Source organism: Protopterus annectens, chromosome 2.part0, assembly GCF_019279795.1.
Source record: "Protopterus annectens isolate FY-2018-M chromosome 2.part0, PAN1.0, whole genome shotgun sequence".
Lineage (NCBI taxonomy): Eukaryota > Metazoa > Chordata > Ceratodontiformes > Protopteridae > Protopterus > Protopterus annectens.
This window is the reverse complement of record NC_056728.1, coordinates 71,234,840-71,254,516: the sequence shown is the minus strand read 5'-3', so window position 1 is coordinate 71,254,516 and position 19,677 is coordinate 71,234,840. Positions and strand designations below refer to the sequence as shown.

Sequence of the window (19,677 nt, the reverse complement as noted above, 5' to 3'; positions counted from 1 at the left end):
ACAGATGTACATACCTCAGAAATCAATAGCTCCAAGAGGAACAAAAGTCTTAGGAATTAGAAGAAACATGTGCATCCAGGAAGAGAAAAAGGAAAGGAATTCTAGGACAGGAAGCCAGAAGGAAAAGACAAGAGCAGAAGGGGGAGGAGGGAGGAAGCAAATACTGCAACAGTGAAGAGACATCTACTGTCATGGTAAGATTTTACACAACTCTACTATGTCCTTCTATATCATTGTTGCAACATTCTTTACTAAACAGAGAGTACCAAAGCTAAAGAGGAAATTTGGAAGGAGGAGAGGAAGGCCCAGAAGAGCCGTCAAGAAGTCCATGCAGGATAGGTCTGGCAAATACAGCTCTTGCTCTGGAAACATCCAATTTGGATGGAACTGATATCCAATCTTTTGAAAAGAGCACCAGAAACAGCCACACGTAGAGATCTGGGATGAAAGGAAATAAAAAGTTGCCCAGATCTGCGACTGGCCTTGGTCTTATATAAATAATATCTGAACTGTCTGTGCAAATCCAAGGTGTGAAAAATCTTCTCATTAGCAGACTGCAGAGAAGGAAAAGGATGGCAAATTAATAGACTAAGAGACAATTTGTTAACCACCTTGGGCATAAAAGAAGGATTAGTATGAAGAGACACCCTGTCCCCATGAAAAAGTAAAAAAGGAGGAACAGCCATAAGAGCCTGGAGTTCGGATACTCTCTTAGCTGAAGTAAGGGCCAAAACAAGAATAGTCTTCCATGTACAATGGTGTAAGGAAGCTGACGCTGCACACTCAAAAGGAGCCCGAGTCAATTTTTCAAGAACAAAAATAATGTACCAGGAAGGTGGAGAAGGCTTCCTGGCAGATCTGATATGAAGGACGCCTTTAACTCATTCACACTAATGGAACTCAGTAAGTTTGCACTGTAACTTCCAATGGACGGAGACTAAGCTTTTTGACAGAATCAAAATATGTCCTCACATTTCAAACAAATGTTCATATCTCTGGAACCATAGGAGTTATGAAAGAAGTATATATGGCAAACTTTTCATCACAAACTATTTTATACTGGTAGTATTCTTTAGGTTTTAGGTCTTAAACTAAATTTTATAAGTCACAATAAATACAGTAACTATAACTTTTGCAATATTTTGTAAATAATGTAAGATATCTCAGCAACCACTCAAGTTACACATATAGACTGTCAGCAGCATTTTATCTGTCTAGCTGAGAGCTTTCAAATGAGGCGATATTAGTATGTGTTGCTGGGTTGCCGAGATATTTAGAAAAAATGTGAAAATTATAGCTATATAAAGTAATATCATAAAACCAACAGTTAATATGTCTTTACCTGCACTATACAGAGGTCAAATATTAGTGCATCTCGATTAATACTGGGGTTCCACTATCCTGACCCACGACTGCCACGCTAAGCACAAGTCCAACCATATCATCAAGTTTGCGGATGGCACTACAGTTGCTGCTGTTTATACCGCTGTGAGTCATCTTGTTGGGTTGGCGGCTGGACTTTGTGGTGTTCAGTTTTCTTTTTTGATTCTGCCCTGGTGGGTGTCATTGTTTTTCACAGTTGTGGGATTCATCACAAAGGAGGATGAAAGGGCATACAGAAAGGAGGTGGCATCTCTGCTCAGTTGGTGCGAGGGGAACAACCTTGACCTGAATGTAAGCAAGACCAAAGACATTATCATAGACTTCAGGAAAAGGAGAACAACAAACCATCCAGCGCTCATGATCAATGGTGAGAGTGTGGAGTGGGTTAAGAGTACAGAATTCCTGGGTATACACATATCAGAGGATCTCTCGTGGTCGAGAAACACCACATAATTGGTCAAGAAAGCGCACCAATGTCTCCACTTTTTAAGAATGCTAAAGAAAGCAAAACTTCCTCCTCATATCCTCTCCTCGTTCGACACAGGTGCAGTAGAGAGCACCCTCACCTGCAAATTCACAGTGTGGTTTGTAAGCTGCACAGTTACAGAATGGAAGGCGCTACATAGAGTGGTGAGGGTTGCAGAGACAGTAACCAGGTTCCAGTCTTCCATTGAGACAACTACTCTATTCTGCAAGAAGCATCCGAAAGGCAACCAAAATAACAGAGGGCACCATGCATCCTGCGCATGATCTGTTTAAGCATTTGGCACTGTGCAGAAGATATTGCAGCATGCACTGCAGGACTGCAAGATTCAGTAACAGTTTCTACCCCACAGGGATTAGAATTCTGAACTCAGCACTAGTCTCAAGGGTCTGGACACAAGTCAGTTTTTATTTGTGCAATATATACTTATATATATTCCAAATAAGTGCAATATTTATTTATTATAGCCATAGTCGGTATTATTTAACCCACTAAAGTGCAACATAAGACAAAACTTGGGCATTGTTCAATCTGTAGTGTGCTTTGTATCACTTTAAATGGGGTAGTTTAACTTAAGGGAAGATATTCTTTTCATATTTGAGTGTTTGGTAAATGTATCATCTCTTTCTTACGTGTATTGGGAGTAGTATTGTATTTATTTATTTATGTTAATTCCTCTACTTGTATGTGCTGTTTTACTTTCTTTTGCAATCTCAAGAATTGAGCTGATGCACAAAATTTCTTTTAGGCTACACGTATGTAGTTCTAAATGACGATAAAGTTTACTTTGACCTTTGGGAGGAGGGTGAGGTTGTCTGCGAACAAAGGCAGATTTACATGGATAATTCCTGTAGAACTTGGGAATAGGAGACACAAAAACATGCTTCAATTCCGGCAAGGCCTTACCCTTTATCCTGATGAGACTTAAAGCTCAGTAGCCACAGAACCAAACAGGTTCTTTTATCATGAGGAGCATCCAACAGCTTAGCCTCAATATCATCAGGAAAAGATTGGAAATGAAGCCATGAGTAATTTCTCAAAACTGAACCACGATCAGCAGCTGTAGAGGAGACATCAGCTGTATCATAACTACATTTAATAGCATGAAGGCTGCTTCAGAAGTAGAGCCCAGTAAAGAGAAGGCTGAGGCCTTCCCTTCAGAATCAGGAAGGTCTGAGATATCCTGGGAAGCCTGAAAAAGAAAGCCAAACACAAACGAAAACCAACCTTCACACAAAGTAACACAGGCTGAAATCCACTGATCCAAGCACAAGATTTTTATTTAAAACATGAAACAAAGTAAGCGCTTTTGTCTGGTATATATAACCAGACTTCTGACAACTAAAAACTGCATGCAAAGCAATTTATATACATCAGAGTCACAATTGGTCACACCCCACTTAAACCTAATCAGCTCAAAGAAAGGAAAAACTATTTGTGCTAACCAAAACGCATGATGCAGCTAAAAAAGCATCTCATATAAATCACTTTGTAGAATAAAAAAATATTAAAAAAAAAAAAAAAAAAAAAAAATATATATATACACACACACACATATATATATATATATATATACATATATATATATATATATATATATGTACACATGTATGTATTCTAAAATCAGAAAACATCATACAATAAATAGCCTAAACCTGCATGGTATGAAACATTATTTTAAAAATGCATACATATATAAATAATTATACTAACATTATTGTACAAAAAATATTAAAACATATAGTTCTAAAAAGACAGTTGACCTAGTCTATATCACATTAAAGTCAAGGACACCCTCACTAACTAGAACTAGAAAAATGACCTATCAAATACCTTTAATTAATTTTAACTTGTTTGATATGGAAACTGTGTCATTTAAACCTGGGGGGGAATATGCATGAAGGAAAACCTGCCACCACATTTCTTTCTCTTCAAGGAATATGTTCCATGGGCCCCCTCATCCCCACATTTTACTTGTAATATTATAGATTTAAATGCAATTGTCTAATTGTCTTTTTAGAACTGTCTTTTTAGAATAATCAGCCGAGGTTCCCCCCGCAGTATCTGGAGAGGACATTTGCAGAGCCTCCAAGGACATGCAAGAAGTCAGATCCATGTTGGCCTCCAATATGGTTGTGGCAGAGGAATCCAACATTAACAACCATGCAATCCTCTGTGCTTTCACCATCCTCAAGAGCGACATTTCAGGGGAGGTGGGACAGCAGCCACATCAAACCTGAGCTTTTTGGCCTTTTGCTTGGCAGGCGGCTGTCCTTTGGGATGGGAAGATTTAGCCATAGCACCGTGCCAACAATTTAAGATGTTGGTTCTCCAGGTAAATGGACGGTGAGGAGAGATGATTACATGGGGTCTTAGGGACAAACACTTGGCAGACAGAATACTGTGTGTGGTTGTGAGAAGCACCCAAACAGAAAAGACACTGCTAGTGATGATCCTTATGGGGAATCTGGCTTCCATACTGCCACTTTCTCCTCCTAAATGACATGTAAACTCACAAAACTATAAAGGGGAAAAAGATAAGAAGAAACCCCAATAGGGCACTTATCTGAAACACAGCTCGGTAACCAGCACAGGAGGAGCAGCATTCAGACTGACAGCAAAGAAGTTCAGGTATGCATGTTTGTGTGACACCTTTACGTCCTACACCTTGAGCGAGGAGCATATGCATGACATATGACGTCTATAAAATCCTAAGGCTTTGGTATACTGGCCATATGTTGGGCTACCCTTGGCATAGTATCCCTTTAGTAAAGCATACTTCAACAGTGACATGGAAGGCCATCTGGCCATCTTGAAAATGCTTATTTTTAAGGCAAATATCACCCACAACATGGTACCAAATGGTAACAGAGTCGAAATTCACAAACAGGACTGAGGTCAGTTCACCACTGCACAGACAGTCGAACTCTGACAGAAAAGCAGTTGAACTTAAAAATATCCTTATTAAACATAATAGGGAAATGGAATGCCTTAATGTGGTGTTAAGATCCCTGGAAAGTTCAGTCACCTCTGATATGCTCTTTACAAATAATCAGTATAAATTCAACATTTTTGAGGGATGAGTGCAACAATTATGAAAAAAATGGGACTGCTTGCACAATAACTGAGGAAACTAAAGGTTAACAAATCATCTGACAGCAACCTTAGAATGAATGATGCTGAAAACACTACCACACCTATTCAAAACTCATATGCATCCATACTCCTGATGCGCACAATGCTCTGGAATTTCCACCAGCAGAGTGGGTGGAAGTACGATCCCAAGGGAGCAGCTTTACCTCTGAACTCACAGGAACGAAGAATAAGGAAGCCACAGAGAAAACAAGGGACAGGACAAAGAATGAGTTGTAAATGACCCCTGAACAAGATGGTTTTAAAATCTTCATTTACAGTGACTTGGTAGTTACAGACACTTATATTAGTCTTAAGAAAGGATTTACTTTCATACCTTTTTAAATGTGCCTGTGTAAAGATGGATATGGCTAGGTATCTTATGGTTCCTGTGATCATTTGTCTAGTACTGTTCTTATGTTCCAATATAATAGGACAAATAATTCATAAGAATTACAAGGCAAGTAAGCCAAGAGACAATATGGTTCATGTCAGTGCTCACCCTCATCTCGTATGCCCAGTGTCAAAAAGGGTAAAGTAGCTTTGTCTAGGAATGAATTTGCAGGTACCCATAAAAATCTTCAAGGCTTGATTTAAAGAATGAAACTGTGTCACTTTGCTTTGATTGCAGGGGTAATTTATTCCCTAGATGGAATAATTAATGGGTAATGAATCTATACCTCTAAAGTTCTTTACTTCTATATTGGTGGAAATTTAAATCTTCACATCCTTAGTTCTGGTATTTGTGGAGCAGCTGGTCTTACGGAGATGAACCAGTTCAAGGAGAGCTGGTGCATAATGGCACAGGATGCCAGAAACACAACTCCATTTCGGAGTATGTGCTCCATTTAAGAGTTTGTGCAACTGAGTTTAGGGATAGAGCTACAAACATCCCCTGGTAGCCCAGTTTACACCAGAAATAATTTTTGGGGAACTTCTAGGGCCTCTTTAGTTACTTAATGTTTCTGAATAGATACAAGTCAAAGGGGGCACTGTACTCTAGAATGGCCTTAACACAGCTGCATATAGAGGAATGACAACATACTTTGACTTGGATGATGTGTCTTTAGATATCAACAGGGCAAAATAGAAGTACTTTCTGACTACTGATACTACACGGCTTTCAAAGGAGAGTGCTCTATCGATCAGAGTACCAAAATCCGTGACTACCTTGTCACTTTGGATTAGGGCACTGGCTATACTGTATATTGAAGGAGTGCATCATTTATTAAATGTGAAAACAGTAAACTTTCTTGCACTTAATTTTAACCCTTTTCTATACACCACTAGTTAGAGAGTTAGTTTTGATGCAATGATTTGTTGAGGAAGAATGAAAATGGACAACACAGATGGAATGTTATGGTGAGTACGTAACTTTTTTTATCTGATACTGGCAATTTCCATTCATTCCTCAACAACTGGGACAGAGTCCCCATCTACCTGAATCCCCGGCTGGACTCTAAGGAAGGATATTCCTGAGCACTGTTGAGCCGAAGGTTGCTCTTTCCCTCAAGACCAAATCCAATTTGTAATGAGTAATAATGGCATGAGGGTTAGCCCATGTTGCAGCTGAACAGATATTGTCCATGGAAGACCTGGATAAAAATACTGATGATATTAACAAGGACCTGGTTGAATGGGCTCTCAAAGGTTTTGGTAAAGACAGTCCAATTTGTTATAAACAAAAAATTTGCAATCAGTCAACCATTTGCTAAAGTTATTATTGTCCATTATTGCCTCCTCCTCTGCCCCTGGAGGAGGGTTCACCACGTGTGTCCAGAAAGGCTCCTTGGGCTTTTCGGAGCCACATCTTTCCTCCCTTTTGACCTTTGGGGTAGGGTCTGGTAGGGGTGGAAAAATGGACTCCGATGGCAGAGTCTTTCCTTCCTGCTCACACCTGGTCAAAGTTTCCTTAACTTTGGGCCCAAAAAGGGACGAGCCATCAAAAGTGGTGTTGACAAAGGAACACAAGCGCATCCAGAAATGTCTCCTGAGAGCAATTCCTGTACCCTCTGCCCTACTCATTCCATCAGCTGCATATGTAATGAGACGCAAGGACGAGTTCACTATGGAATTGAGGGTAGCAAGCTGAGAGGTGAGTTTGTCTGAAGCTCCTGCAGCTACTGTACCCTGAAGAGAGTCTCCAAGCTCTTTTAGGAGGTCCCTTTGTAGTCTTGCAAAATGAGTGAGACAGTTCAGTGAATGCATGGCAAATGTTGCTGAATTGTATGTGCACTTCCCGTATCTATCCATGATCCTGGAGTCTCGGTTAGGAGGATGGATAGAGGAAGAAGTTTCTGACATTTCCTTTTTGGTGGCTGCCGCCACCACAATGGCATCACCTGGCACTCCCTTGGTGAGGAAAGACTTTTCCTGGGGAGCAGAAATAAATTTATTGGGCCTCCTAGGGACAGGCTCCACGGTGTCCGGAGACTCCCATGCCCTTCGTGAGACCAACTCCATGAGCTCATCGAAGGATGGAGACACCCAAGAGGTGGAGGGTTGAGACCCGAAAGCCTTCAGGAGAACTGACTCATCTTCAGTAGGGTTGGTGGACTTCCAGCCACTCCTCTGCCTAAGGATTTCTAATATCTCAGCAAATGAGATATCCTCAGAGGGGGGACCACGGGGACCTTTCTGATTCATCTCAGTTGGAATATGATGTGACAGACTCCTGTGGGGAGTCTAGGTGCTTCCTCTTACAGATTCTCTTCCTGGGAACCTCATCAGTGGAAACTTCTGATGAGGTCTAGGAAGAGAAGGGGCCACCCAATGGGGCTTCCTGAGGCTCAGGGACTCTACGCTTAGAAAGGATCTGTGAAGCAGAAGTAGACACAGTCGCTTTTGGGGAGGAGGTTGTTGGACCTGAAGTTGTATATGTCTTGGGGTACATCACTCACCTCATGGCTTCAAAGGCACCTCTGTTCCGATGAGAAGGGACTGCTGGATCTGAAGAAACCACCGATCCCCTCAGCACCAGCACAGTGGGCTCCAAACCAGAGGTAGGAGCTGAACTCATCTGAGTCGAGGCCCCGAGAGGCAAAGTTGTCAGTCTGACTATCCTCCCTGGACCCAACAGGAGAGTGTTTGCTCCTACACTCCTCGAAAGGTGCTAAGGAAGTCTGAGTAAATGCAACCGATGACTTGAACACTCGTCGGCTCCAAAGACTCAACAATCATCAGGTCCGACTCCCCCAGCTCCGTAGGACCGGTATGGCTCGGAGGAGGAAAAGAAGTCGGTGGCATTACATTTTTAGGCTCTGAAACCACCTAGGTTGGAGCCGACAAAAATTTAGCGAATGCTGGTGCCTGTAGCACCTTCTGCACCACACAATCCAAATCCAAATTGGACAGGCTGATCGAGGACCGAGATGAATGAATGGATGGAGGCACTGACTGAAGAATAGGTGACTTTAGCACTTTGGATACCAGTTCCAGGACTGGGGACCGGGTCCGAAAAGACAGGATGCTCGGCTACGAAGGCTGTGGAGCCAACGTCGATTTTTTTTTTTTGGTTTTATCATACGAGAAGAAGTCTTAGAAGACTTTGAAGACTGGCTAGATTTATCCTGGTCACTCAAAGCTTCCTGGAATGAAGATTTCAGAAGTCCTCTGTCTATAAGTTTTCTTTTTCTTTTGTGAAGGAATCTAGAGGAAAAAGAATGGCAAATGGAGCAGCTTTCTTGCAAATGCAAGGCTCCAAGACAATACACACAATTAACGTGACTACCAGTCACAGACATCTTTTGTCCACATTTTGGACACTTTTTAAAGCCAGACTTAGGATGCTTATCTGCCTGGTCAGTCATAAGAACTACAGTATCAAAAATTCTACTAAACAACAAACTGTAGTTTTAAGAGAATACACAAACACACACAAATTTAGAAGTTAACCTATAGTAATAAGGCCTCAAATAAACAAATGGGCTGTAAACTATTCAAAGCACTTTCACACTGTTTAAAGTTTAACAACCCTATTTAAACTACAAAGCTATACAATATAAAGGCACATAAAGAAGGGAAGGGATTATTAAAGGCCTATGAAAAAACGAAGGCCAAAAGGGAGAGAATATGATACTAACTACCTATCAAAGATATAACTATGAAAGCTATGAAAAACCATCACTAGGTATAACTAGAATAAACAATTTTTAGAAAGTTTTTTTTAAGAAAAAAGCTATACTGGCCCGAGCTGTGCTTGAAAACCTCTGATCTATTGCAACGGCAAACTAGATCTGAGGTAACTCTAGGTGCATCATGAGATAGGGACTTGTCCTCAAGCTGTCTGAAGACCTCGTGCTTTGTAGTAGGCAGACTCGGAGCCGAGGATTGGCTCCGAACCAATCTGTAAGAATGAATGATGAAATAGAACAACTTCACAAAACATCTTTTCTATTTTCTTCTGTAAATCTTCCCAGTGGAAGCTTTATGGGAAGATAAAAGTATATGATGGACAGGGAAGAACAACCTAGGTTGTCTGGCTATCAATGGAAACGGAGAAACCCTGTGGTCAGCTTTAGGCCTGAAATGTCTAGGTGAATCATGTCTGTCAAGTGAGACAGGAAATCCAGAATTGGATCCAAAATCCATGGAGGGTAAACTAGATGAGGCCAAAGAAAGAGAAACCAAATCTGATGAGGCTAATAAGGGGCAATTAGGATGACTGCTCTTCAACTGAGATGTCTTCTGGAGAAATTTGGGGATTAAAAGGATTGGTGGATATGCAAAGGGGGGGGGATGAATTGTGGAGGCGGGCATCTCTTGCTGATCCCCCCCACACACACACCAGGGGAATCAAGGCAAAGAACATGCTGCACTCATTGTTGAGGGAAGATGCAAACAGGTTGGTCCCACTGGCAGAATATCTTTTCCGCAACTCTCATGTTAACAGACCACTCGAGAGGGAACAAAATGGACCTGCTCAACTTGTCTGCTATCATGATGGATTTCCCCGGAATGTGCGTTGCTATCAGAAATCAAATGGATGAGATTGCCTATTGCAACACTCTCAGAGTGTTCTCAACACAAGGAGTAAGATCTGGTCCCTCGTTCGCTGATGTACCATACCACTGACATATTTTAAGTCTGAACAGCAGTAATCCCCGAAGGGAGAGACTCCTGAAAGGCCTGCAACACTAGGAGTACTGCTGTCATTTCCAGGACATTAATATGCAAGTTGGCCCTCTTTGGGGTACCATGTACCTTGGACTGCTTTTCCCAAGAAGTACCCCCCCACCCCACTCAATTTGGAAAGTGCCCGTGGTCACTACGGCTTTGGGCTGAGGAAGAATGAAGGGACAACCTTGTAATACCCGATCTGATTGAGCCCACCACAGGAAGTACTTTTTGCAGCCTGAGTTGTCTTGACCTGGGTGGACATAGGTTGCTGTAGAATGGACCACTGAGTTGCTAAGGTCCATTGAAGAATTCTCAAATGGTATCTTGATAGAAGAACTAGAACTATCACAGTGGACATTAACCCCAAGGCTTGTAGAATCAAACATGTTGATAGAGAAGAATTCTGAATTATCTTTTTGACTTGTAATCCAATAGTTTGTACCCTCGGTAAGAGAAAGGAGGCTCTCACTGATACTGTGTTGAACAAGACACCTAAGAACCCTAATGTCTGAGATGGTTTTAGTTGAGATTTACTGTGGTTGATGGTAATTCCTAGATGATAGCAAATCTGGAGTACATAGTCTCGTGCTTTTATCAGAAGATGCCTCGTTGGAGCGGTTATGAGCCAGTCACCCAAATATGGAAACACCTGGAATTCTTGCAGTCTCAACAAAGCTGCTACTACTACCATGTATTTGGTAAACACACTCGGGGCTCTGGCGAGGCCAAAAGGCAGTGCTCTGAACTGATAATGACTGGTTCCCAGCCAGAAGCACAGGTATCTCCTGGATCATCTGTTCATTTTTAAGTGATAGTACACATTCTGAAGATCTACTGAGCTCATCCAGTTGTCCTTGTGCAGAAAAGGCAAAATGGAGTGAACTGTGACCATATGGAACTTTGCATACCGAACCGATTTGTTCAGATTGTTGAAATCCAAACGTGGTCTCCAGTCCCTTGTTGCACTAAAAAGAATCTTGAGTAAGTTCCAGACTACCTGGTCTGGGGGTATCTCTTGGAAGACTTTTTTTTTTTTTTTAATAGCTGCTTTTTATTTCTAGAGATTCTGCTTTCCTCTGACTGGGTGAGTAATTTTGTTTAATGTTGAAGGAGGGGGTAGAGGAAACGGAATTCTATAACCTATGGAAATAATCCTCTGCACCCATGTATCTTTTGTAATGTCTAGCCATGCTCTCTGGTGCAGGGATAGACTATCCCAGACTGCCTCCAGAGTTGGACAATCAGGTCACCTTTCAGAAGTGCTGATAGGGTCCGTCTGAGAAGGAACATCGAGACCCCTGGCTCTGCAGGGCCTCCGCTGATGTGTGGATCTTGGAAAGGACTCTGGGACTTTCTAAACCACATTTTCGACCACCTCATTGATTCCTACAGAAGGTTCTTTGAGGGGTCGAAAAACATTTGCCCATCGTAAACAGGATGTTAACATCCTACTCACAACTGGAGTGTGTGTCCATTACCTTAGGGCCAAGCAAAGAACTTCTGTCAAAGGGTGTATTGATGAAGGAGAGCTTGAAGGGCTCCGCAAAATCACACAGGCACACCCAGCCATTCTTCCTACTGGAAATGCCTGAACCCATCACCCTTGAGGTACCTTCAGCTGCATATGAAATGTGCCTCATGGATAAATTGGTGATCCCTTGTAGGGTGGCCAACTGTGAAGTGAACGAGCACTGTGCCTCAGAAGTATTGGTCCCAGAGAGGTATCGGAAAAAATAAGTATACCCTTTAATCAAATCACTTTGCAATGTAGCGAAATGTGCCAAATAATTCAGCATCCTAGGTGCAAAGGTCGCTGAACCATATACATGCTACCCACATCTGTCCAATGCCCTGGGACTCCCTGTTAGGAGGTTGGACAAATTAACTCTGTTCCGCAAGTTCTTTCTTCATGGCCACTGCTACGACCATGGCATCTACTGGTACTCCCTTCCTTTTGGTGGTGCCAGGATCCTGTCTGACCCTTTAGGGGCTGGCTCAATAGAGTCTGGTTCCTTTCAAGTCTGCCTAGATCAATGGGCTCGTCAGTGGGCAGAGTCACCACGAAGGTAGATAGGCCAGACACAAAGGGTTCCAGGAATACCAATTGGGAAGGGTTATCGGTAAACCAACCACCTCTTTGCTTGAGGATTTCCAGGATGTCTCTAAAGGAAACATCATCAGGTGGTGAAATCTTGGGGTTCCCTCCCCTTCATCAAAACAGGTATGTTCAGTGACTGACTCTTAAATAGAGTCTAAGTGCCTCCCTCTTGCACTTTGGGATGGGTGTCCCTGTGGAGTAGAGTGATGAGGCTCAAAGGCAGAGACATACAGGATCCAGAGGACAGACCCAAGGGGGGTGGAACCGTCCATCCTCCAGAATCAGAGAACACTCTCTCCACCACTTCAAGCATAGCACTCCCGGGAGGAGGAGGCTGGACATGCGTCAAGACAACCGGCTCCCTCTGACCTGAAGGCAGTCCACCCGAGGCATAAGTCAGGGTTGAGCTGTCCAATGCAGAGGCTCTGAGGGATGGAGACAGCTCCGACAGCTTTGGAGTCAATCTAATAACTTTGCTCCAACAATGATGCTACAGCATCAAGTGTTATCTGGCTCCAACATGCGCAGAGCTGGTGCATTCAGAGAATGCATCACAGCCGAAGATATGACAATCTTTGGATCAGACACAGATGGTCCCAGAAGACTCGGATCCAAGAGCTTTGAAACCACAGGTCGGATCGGAGAAGGAGCCAAGATGAGTGGTGTAGCACTAGTATAAGTCTCTGGACCCGAAGAGGTAGGAGCCGGGAGAACTCCCATCTGAATCTGTGCCGACAAACTCATCCTATCCATGTCAGCTTTTGTCAGACTCTTGGAAGAATGAGAGGATGAGCCTACTTTAGGGGAAATGTAGTCTCTCCAAAAAATTAGATGGCAGTCGGTGAAGGGACCTGGTCCGAACAGGATGCGTAACCAGTCCAAAATAAATGTTTCAGAAACGAGGTTATCGGATCCAATGAAGCAGACTAGATATCTGACATCAACGGATCTTAAGATTTAGTCTTTGGATCAGATCTTTTTTGAAATTTTCAAGCAGGCTTCGTCAAATCAGATGAAGGAGTGGGGGATCCAGAAGGATAAGATGGCCTTTTCCTGGGCTCTTTTTTTTCTGAACTTACTACACGCTGATACAAGATAAAGTGAAGAAAAGCAATTTTCTGATGTAAAACAAATCACTGTCAGAAAAAACAAGTAGCTTTTATTACAAGCAGAGCTTTCAGTCAAACAACCGTCTTAAGTGCTAAACATCATACTACATTTTCTCATTCATTTAAAAGGAGCAAAGCAGATACAATGCGAACACAGCCATCCCAATCACAAAGTACCCATAATTAAGTATTTATAAACACAAATTACATAAATACACTTCAAAACCTTATAAAATATTATAAGTTATACTGTTGCAACCTAACAAGGACCGACTTAATACTAATTTTGTTGTTTATACCTGGTTCACTATCTGCACAGAGCCTAAGTAACCACTCATATTCTTTATTTTCTAAACAATTGTTTAAGTCCTTACCCCTCACATCTATATATACATTCTCTATTACTCTAAAGGTAAAGGTGTGGTCTATTCCTTTATCTAAAATGTGCTTACACAATGCATTCTTATAATTTTTCCTTCTAATGTTGGATTTGTGTTCTATTATGTGGGTCTTTTAACCTCCTTGTTGTTTTCCTTACATAAAGTGATCTGCACTTTTTACAGGTGGCCAAACAGACCACATTAACACTATTGCAAGTTGCTACACAGGAAAAATTAAACTTCCAACCAGAAGTGGGATGTATAAATTCTTCACTATTCAGTTTTTCTATATCTACACAACAGCTACATGCCATACAGGTGTAAGTCCCATATTTCTGCCCTATTTTATTTTTAGCTAAACTTTTAAAATCCTTACAACAGAGTTTTCTCTTCAAACGTTTTAGATTCTTATATGAAAAAAATGGTTTAGAATCTATTATATTATGTAGTTCAGGCAAAGCTAAGACAATTACTCAATTCTTTTCTATTACTTTCTGTAGTTCTTTCATTCTTAAATTATATGTAGTAACATATCTAATCTTATTGTTTTCTAAAACTCTTTCTACTGTGTTTTCCTTGGCTAAAAATTGGACTTGCATCCTCACTTCTGGCTATCTTTACCCTTTCAACCACTTCCATGACATCTTTATAGTTATACCCACTACTAACAAACTCTTCTATCATGTTATTCAACTGATATTCAAACATAGTCTCATCAGTATTCACCTTACTTACTCTATATATCAGGGCCTTTATTACTCCTCTAAAGATGTGGGGGGGGGGTGCTTACTTTGCCGGTGCAGGTATCTATTAGCCTGTACTTCTTTCTTATGCACACTAGTGTGAATGATATTTTCCTTCCTTTTCGATAACACATCTAAAAATACTATACTGTCAATAGAACAATTCATCTTAAAAACAAGGACTTTTGTAGTATTGTTTAGATACGTCACATATTCTAACAATTCACCAATGTATTTATGTAATTTATGTGTTTATAAGTACTTAATTAAGGGTACTTTTTGATTGGATAGCTCTTTTTTTGTCAGGCTTGGAGGACTGAACTCCAAATAGTGATTCCGAGAATGTTTTTGGGAGAAGATCTTTCAGAATAAGTTTATTCTTACGGTCTGCCAAAGCAAAGGGGTTAAACGTTTTGCAGATCTCACAGTCTACTTTTAAGTGATAGGGCCTAAGCAACAGACACAAATTGTGCGCATCAGAAAGTGGACTATTGTGTCCACACTGCTTACACTTCTTAAAACCTGAAAGCTTTTCAGCCATCTTAACGAGATATCTAATATACAGATAAAAGAGGATGTTTTTTTAGGGGAGAAGAAATGACCAACTTTGGTAATCGAGAGAAGGGGAAAGGGAAATAACAACAATGGTAGCTAGAAATACACTAAAATAGTGTAGGATAAGGGAGGCTACATAATATGTAATTTTCAGAAGGCAAGGACAGAAAATTTAAGAAATTAAGTAATTAAGGCACTTAGTTGACTAAAGCGGCCACATCTGTACACAAAGGCAGCAGTAGAGATCTGAGGTACTTTAGGACACTAGAACATTATGGCTAAGTAAATCAAGAGTTTCCAGGAGGCAAGAGCTGTAAAAAGTGGCTGAGTCGGATCTGAACCAAACTGTTGAGGAATGAATGAAAACTGACAACATCATATCAAGTTTTTCATCACCACTCCTTTACATTCCAAACTGGATTTCTAACACCTGGGACACTAACCGAACACAGCTTGTTGACAGTACAAGCAAGTACCCTTCTCCTGCACTGGATGCTGTCACAAACAGGAAGATAATGCAGATGGGTGTGTAGTAAACAGAGAAAAGGTGACATCCAGCAATCTGCAGCATGGCAAAAACTGTAAAAAAGCATCAACCTCAGAGAACAAAACTGAATGTGATTCACTGGAGAGCAAGCTGGGAGTAAATAAAACACCACTGAAACCATGAAGAACTTGACTCATTTAAAAAAAATACATAAATAAAATAAAATTCATAGTTAAAATGATCAAAACTCAAACTCCTACACCAACTGACATTCTCATGCTTGGTGACACACAAAACAGCAAGCACCGAAGACTGTAACTGGGAGAGAGAGGCTTGTGCTGAGCCAAGTGCTAGCAATTAATAGTATTCCCTTTGGGTAAAGTCTTGTATGTGGCAACTACTCAACAGGCATCAACCACTTGTTTGATGACTAGGACAAGATAAGTCAGTCACAGGCATGTATCAATCAAGTTCTCTTTTTCCAGGCTGGGTTAAAACACCCTCACAGGACCGGTGTCTGGGTATGATAGGGTAGATCAAAGTAGCTATCACTGAACTGAAATAAGCTGAGTCCAAAGATCACACCCCGAGATCAAAAACTGGCTAGCCTTGAGCTGCCCAATCAAATGGGGTCAGGACTTTGCTTAACCATGAAATTCATCCCCATCCTAGGATGGAGCATGCTTACTTTAAAGATTTAACGAGCTTCTGGTTCCATGTGTCCTGACAGGTCTTTCAAGTCATCAGCACAGGTAATGTTAACTCTTAAGGCCCAGTCATAAAATTTTGACAGTATACCTTTTGTTTAACTAGCCCAGTCCTTTGGAATCAGCTGCTCTCACTGATTCAAGCATGCAGAACAGAGGCCTCATTTAGGAAGTCTGTGAAATACAGACTTTATAGAAGACTTTTACTAAACCCTGGGAGTAATTCTTCATTTTAGCAATTTATATTTTTTTATCCTATCAATAAAAATGATTTTTAAAGGCTGCCTGTCCAATACGTTTTATTTACTTTCCTTTTATTCTTGCACAAAACTTGGTTTTGATAAATATGTTAATGCTGCAAATAAAGGAGTCCATCTACAATAAGCAAAATATAGGGAACTATATCGCTTTACAGACCTGAGCCTATGGATTTCCTCTTGAAATTGTTGATGGGCTTTTAATAACCTCTCCAGTTCATCTTTATTTTCAGAAAGTGCATGTTTTAGTTCATCACCAATAGATTCCTCTTTTTTCAGATATTCTCGTAGTTCACCGGATCGCTGTTGCTCATCTTTCAGAGACTTTTGCAGATCAGTTGCTATTAGTTGTTCTTGCTGAAGTTTATATTCCAGTAGTTCCACTGGAAAGAAAAAAATGAATAAACATGCATAATTAGTGCAGTTCTTAGTGCTCATCACTGGATAGGTACTGACATTTATTTATTTGACATTTGATTACCAGGAAAGTCCGAATGGGTAGAAGCCCATTTTCACTGGAGGCCCAGGAAGAAAAGCTCCAAATTATTACAAAAACATTTTAAGAACAATAATTTTTTCATCTTTAAAAATAAAACAAAAACATTTGCAGTTTAAATAATTAAAACAAATTAAACATACTATAAAAACATTGGTTAAGAATCTATACAAGGCATATGACGATTATTTAATATTTAGAGAAATTTTAGGCAGTTTGTAAAGAAATTAAAGTTAGTTTAATAGAAATAGGAATCCAACAAACACAAACTGTAGCACAGATGGTAAATAACTCAATCCCCACAAAGTAGGAAAACACAGAACTCATAAAAGGATTGAGTCAACGCGATGAATAAAATATACAGTCCTTTTAAATAGTAAAAAACGTGTGAGCGCTTTCACAGTGTAAGTACTGCTTCATCAGACATAATAAAACAACTGACACCACTGTTTAAATAGTAGAGAGAAAGCATTGCATCCAATAGGGTGTGTGCTATAAAATAAAGTGACAGGCACATATAAAAAACTTTAAAACCAAATACATTAAAATCTCATATAGCTATGAGTAACCATAACAAAAGCTAGCTGTGCAGCCCCCTTTGTTTCAAAAAGGGCTTTAATGAAATATTTTCATTTCAATCTTTACCCTTATCTGCTTGTAACCTCAACATCCATTTAACCTCCTGTGTTTCTGTACAACTCTCTCTGTTACCACCCAATACACACTCTGTATGACCATGAATTTGAACTCATGTGATGACCCAGCAAGGGCATAGTGCTTCACCAATGCATTTATTCTCTGAATTGGTGTTAATGCTATATATGTGTTCACAAATACAGTCTTTTAGCCTACGGTTGGGTCTTGCCAACGTAGAAACTGAAACATGTCTGACAAACAGCCAAATAGATCAAATTGGCTGTATTACAGTCTGCTTCGATCCTAAAATTGTAGCCCTTACCAGTGTCTGGGTGTGTAAATATGCCTGTGGTATCTATATAAGTGCAGTACCGGCAACTATTACAGGGTTGCATGGTACCTGATGTATGCCCTATATTAGCCTTGTTGTCATCAAGGTAACATAACATGCTCCTAAGAAACTTTTTGTTTTTAAATGAAAAACTGGGGTTATCTCCCACTATTTTCCTGATCTCATAATTACTGGTCAATATGGGCCAATATTTCTTGACCACATTTGTAAATTTATTTACATCACTACTATAAAACATTGACATCCGAGTATTATTGTAATCCTTAACTAGACCCAAAAAATCATCAGTAAACACTGACATATAGGGTCTAGCTGTAGTAGACCGTAGATGCATGACATTAGTCAAAGCAGAGTCCACTTCCTGCATTTGATATCCCCTATCAAGAAGCCTACCTCTTAAGGTTTTTAAGTCTGTTTCAAAAATCGATTGTTCGGGGTTGAGTCTGGACATCAGCATGCCTTGGCCTTTCACAGTGTTTTTATAAATGTGCCTGGGTCCATACTTCTGCTGTGTAAAAGGTTATTCCTAGTGCATACCTTGTGATATAAGGTAGCACTAACCCTACCATTGGTTTTCTTAAAAATCTTGATGTCCCAAAAATCTATTTGACTGGACTCTACTCTAATGTCAAATTCCAAAACAAGATGCACCATGTTGCAAATAATCTGTAAACTACTTCAATCTATGCTACCATTCCATAGCAAAAAAGGTTGTCGACAAAACGTCTGTAGAAAACCACTTGTTGCCCCATGTTCAGATTCAAAAACGTACTGTTCTCCCATTGAGCCATGACTAAATTACCATAGCTGTTAGCCATGGACGTGTCCATGGACACACTGACCTGCAAGTACAATTCCTGGTTTAACATAAATACGTTGCTCTCCAGGACATTCTCTAACAGGGAGCATACCAGCATTGCAACTAGTTTGTGCACTGTGTGATGTCAGATAGTCACGCACCATACCTATGCCTATAAAGTTAGGTATGACAGCAAATACGGACCGAACATCAAGCTTTACTAACAGAAAACCATCCACTGACCTCCGCTCATGTTCAGTAAACATATATAAATCATGCAAAAAATGCTTAGAATCTCTTAAAATGTAAATATTACTATCAAGTAAAGGTCTCAGAGTCTCATCAATAAAGATAGAAAGTGGTTTGGTGCACCATCCCCAGCCTGAGACAATGGGTCTGAATGGGGGTAAAAGTGGGTCCCCTTACAAATTTTAGGAAGTCTGTGTAGCTTTGGAGTAATTGGCTTATCTACTACAAAATACCTGAATAATTCAGGTGTAATGCTGTGACATAGCAACATATCATACAAATAATCCTTGACTCTTGTAAAAATCCGGTTTAAAAAATTAACATCAATTAATTTATATGCACTAGGTATTAGTCAACATATTATGCATTGAATTCAAATAAAAGACACGGTCCATGACCACTACAGGTCCTCCTTTGTCTGCTGGCTTGATAATAACAGTGTCATCATCCTGCAAACACTGCAGTGCTTCTCTTTCTTCACTACTCAAATTGGACATATTACAACTCTTATGAAATTTACGAAAGTCATTCTCACAGGTAGTAAAAGATGCCACGACAGTAGGGTGCTTTTTTAACTGCAAAACACTGGGCTTTTTAAAAAAATTCTTTTGTATACTATTATTGCCCTTAAATGCATGTCTAAGCATCACTGTTCTAGCCAACATTCTAAGATCAACAATTGAGTCTATAAC

The 19,677-nt window shown here is 40.4% G+C and overlaps 1 protein-coding gene across 1 annotated transcript in view; it reads right to left on the bottom strand.

Annotated features, from left to right (window-relative positions):
- PCNT (pericentrin) overlaps positions 1-19,677 on the bottom strand; it is a gene marked incomplete in the record, with an annotated part of 2,997,294 nt that overhangs the window by 559,706 nt on the left and 2,417,911 nt on the right. Inside the window, 1 exon segment of the mRNA XM_044060288.1 lies at positions 16,614-16,836. Within this exon segment, the coding sequence (XP_043916223.1) occupies positions 16,614-16,836 (223 nt within the window).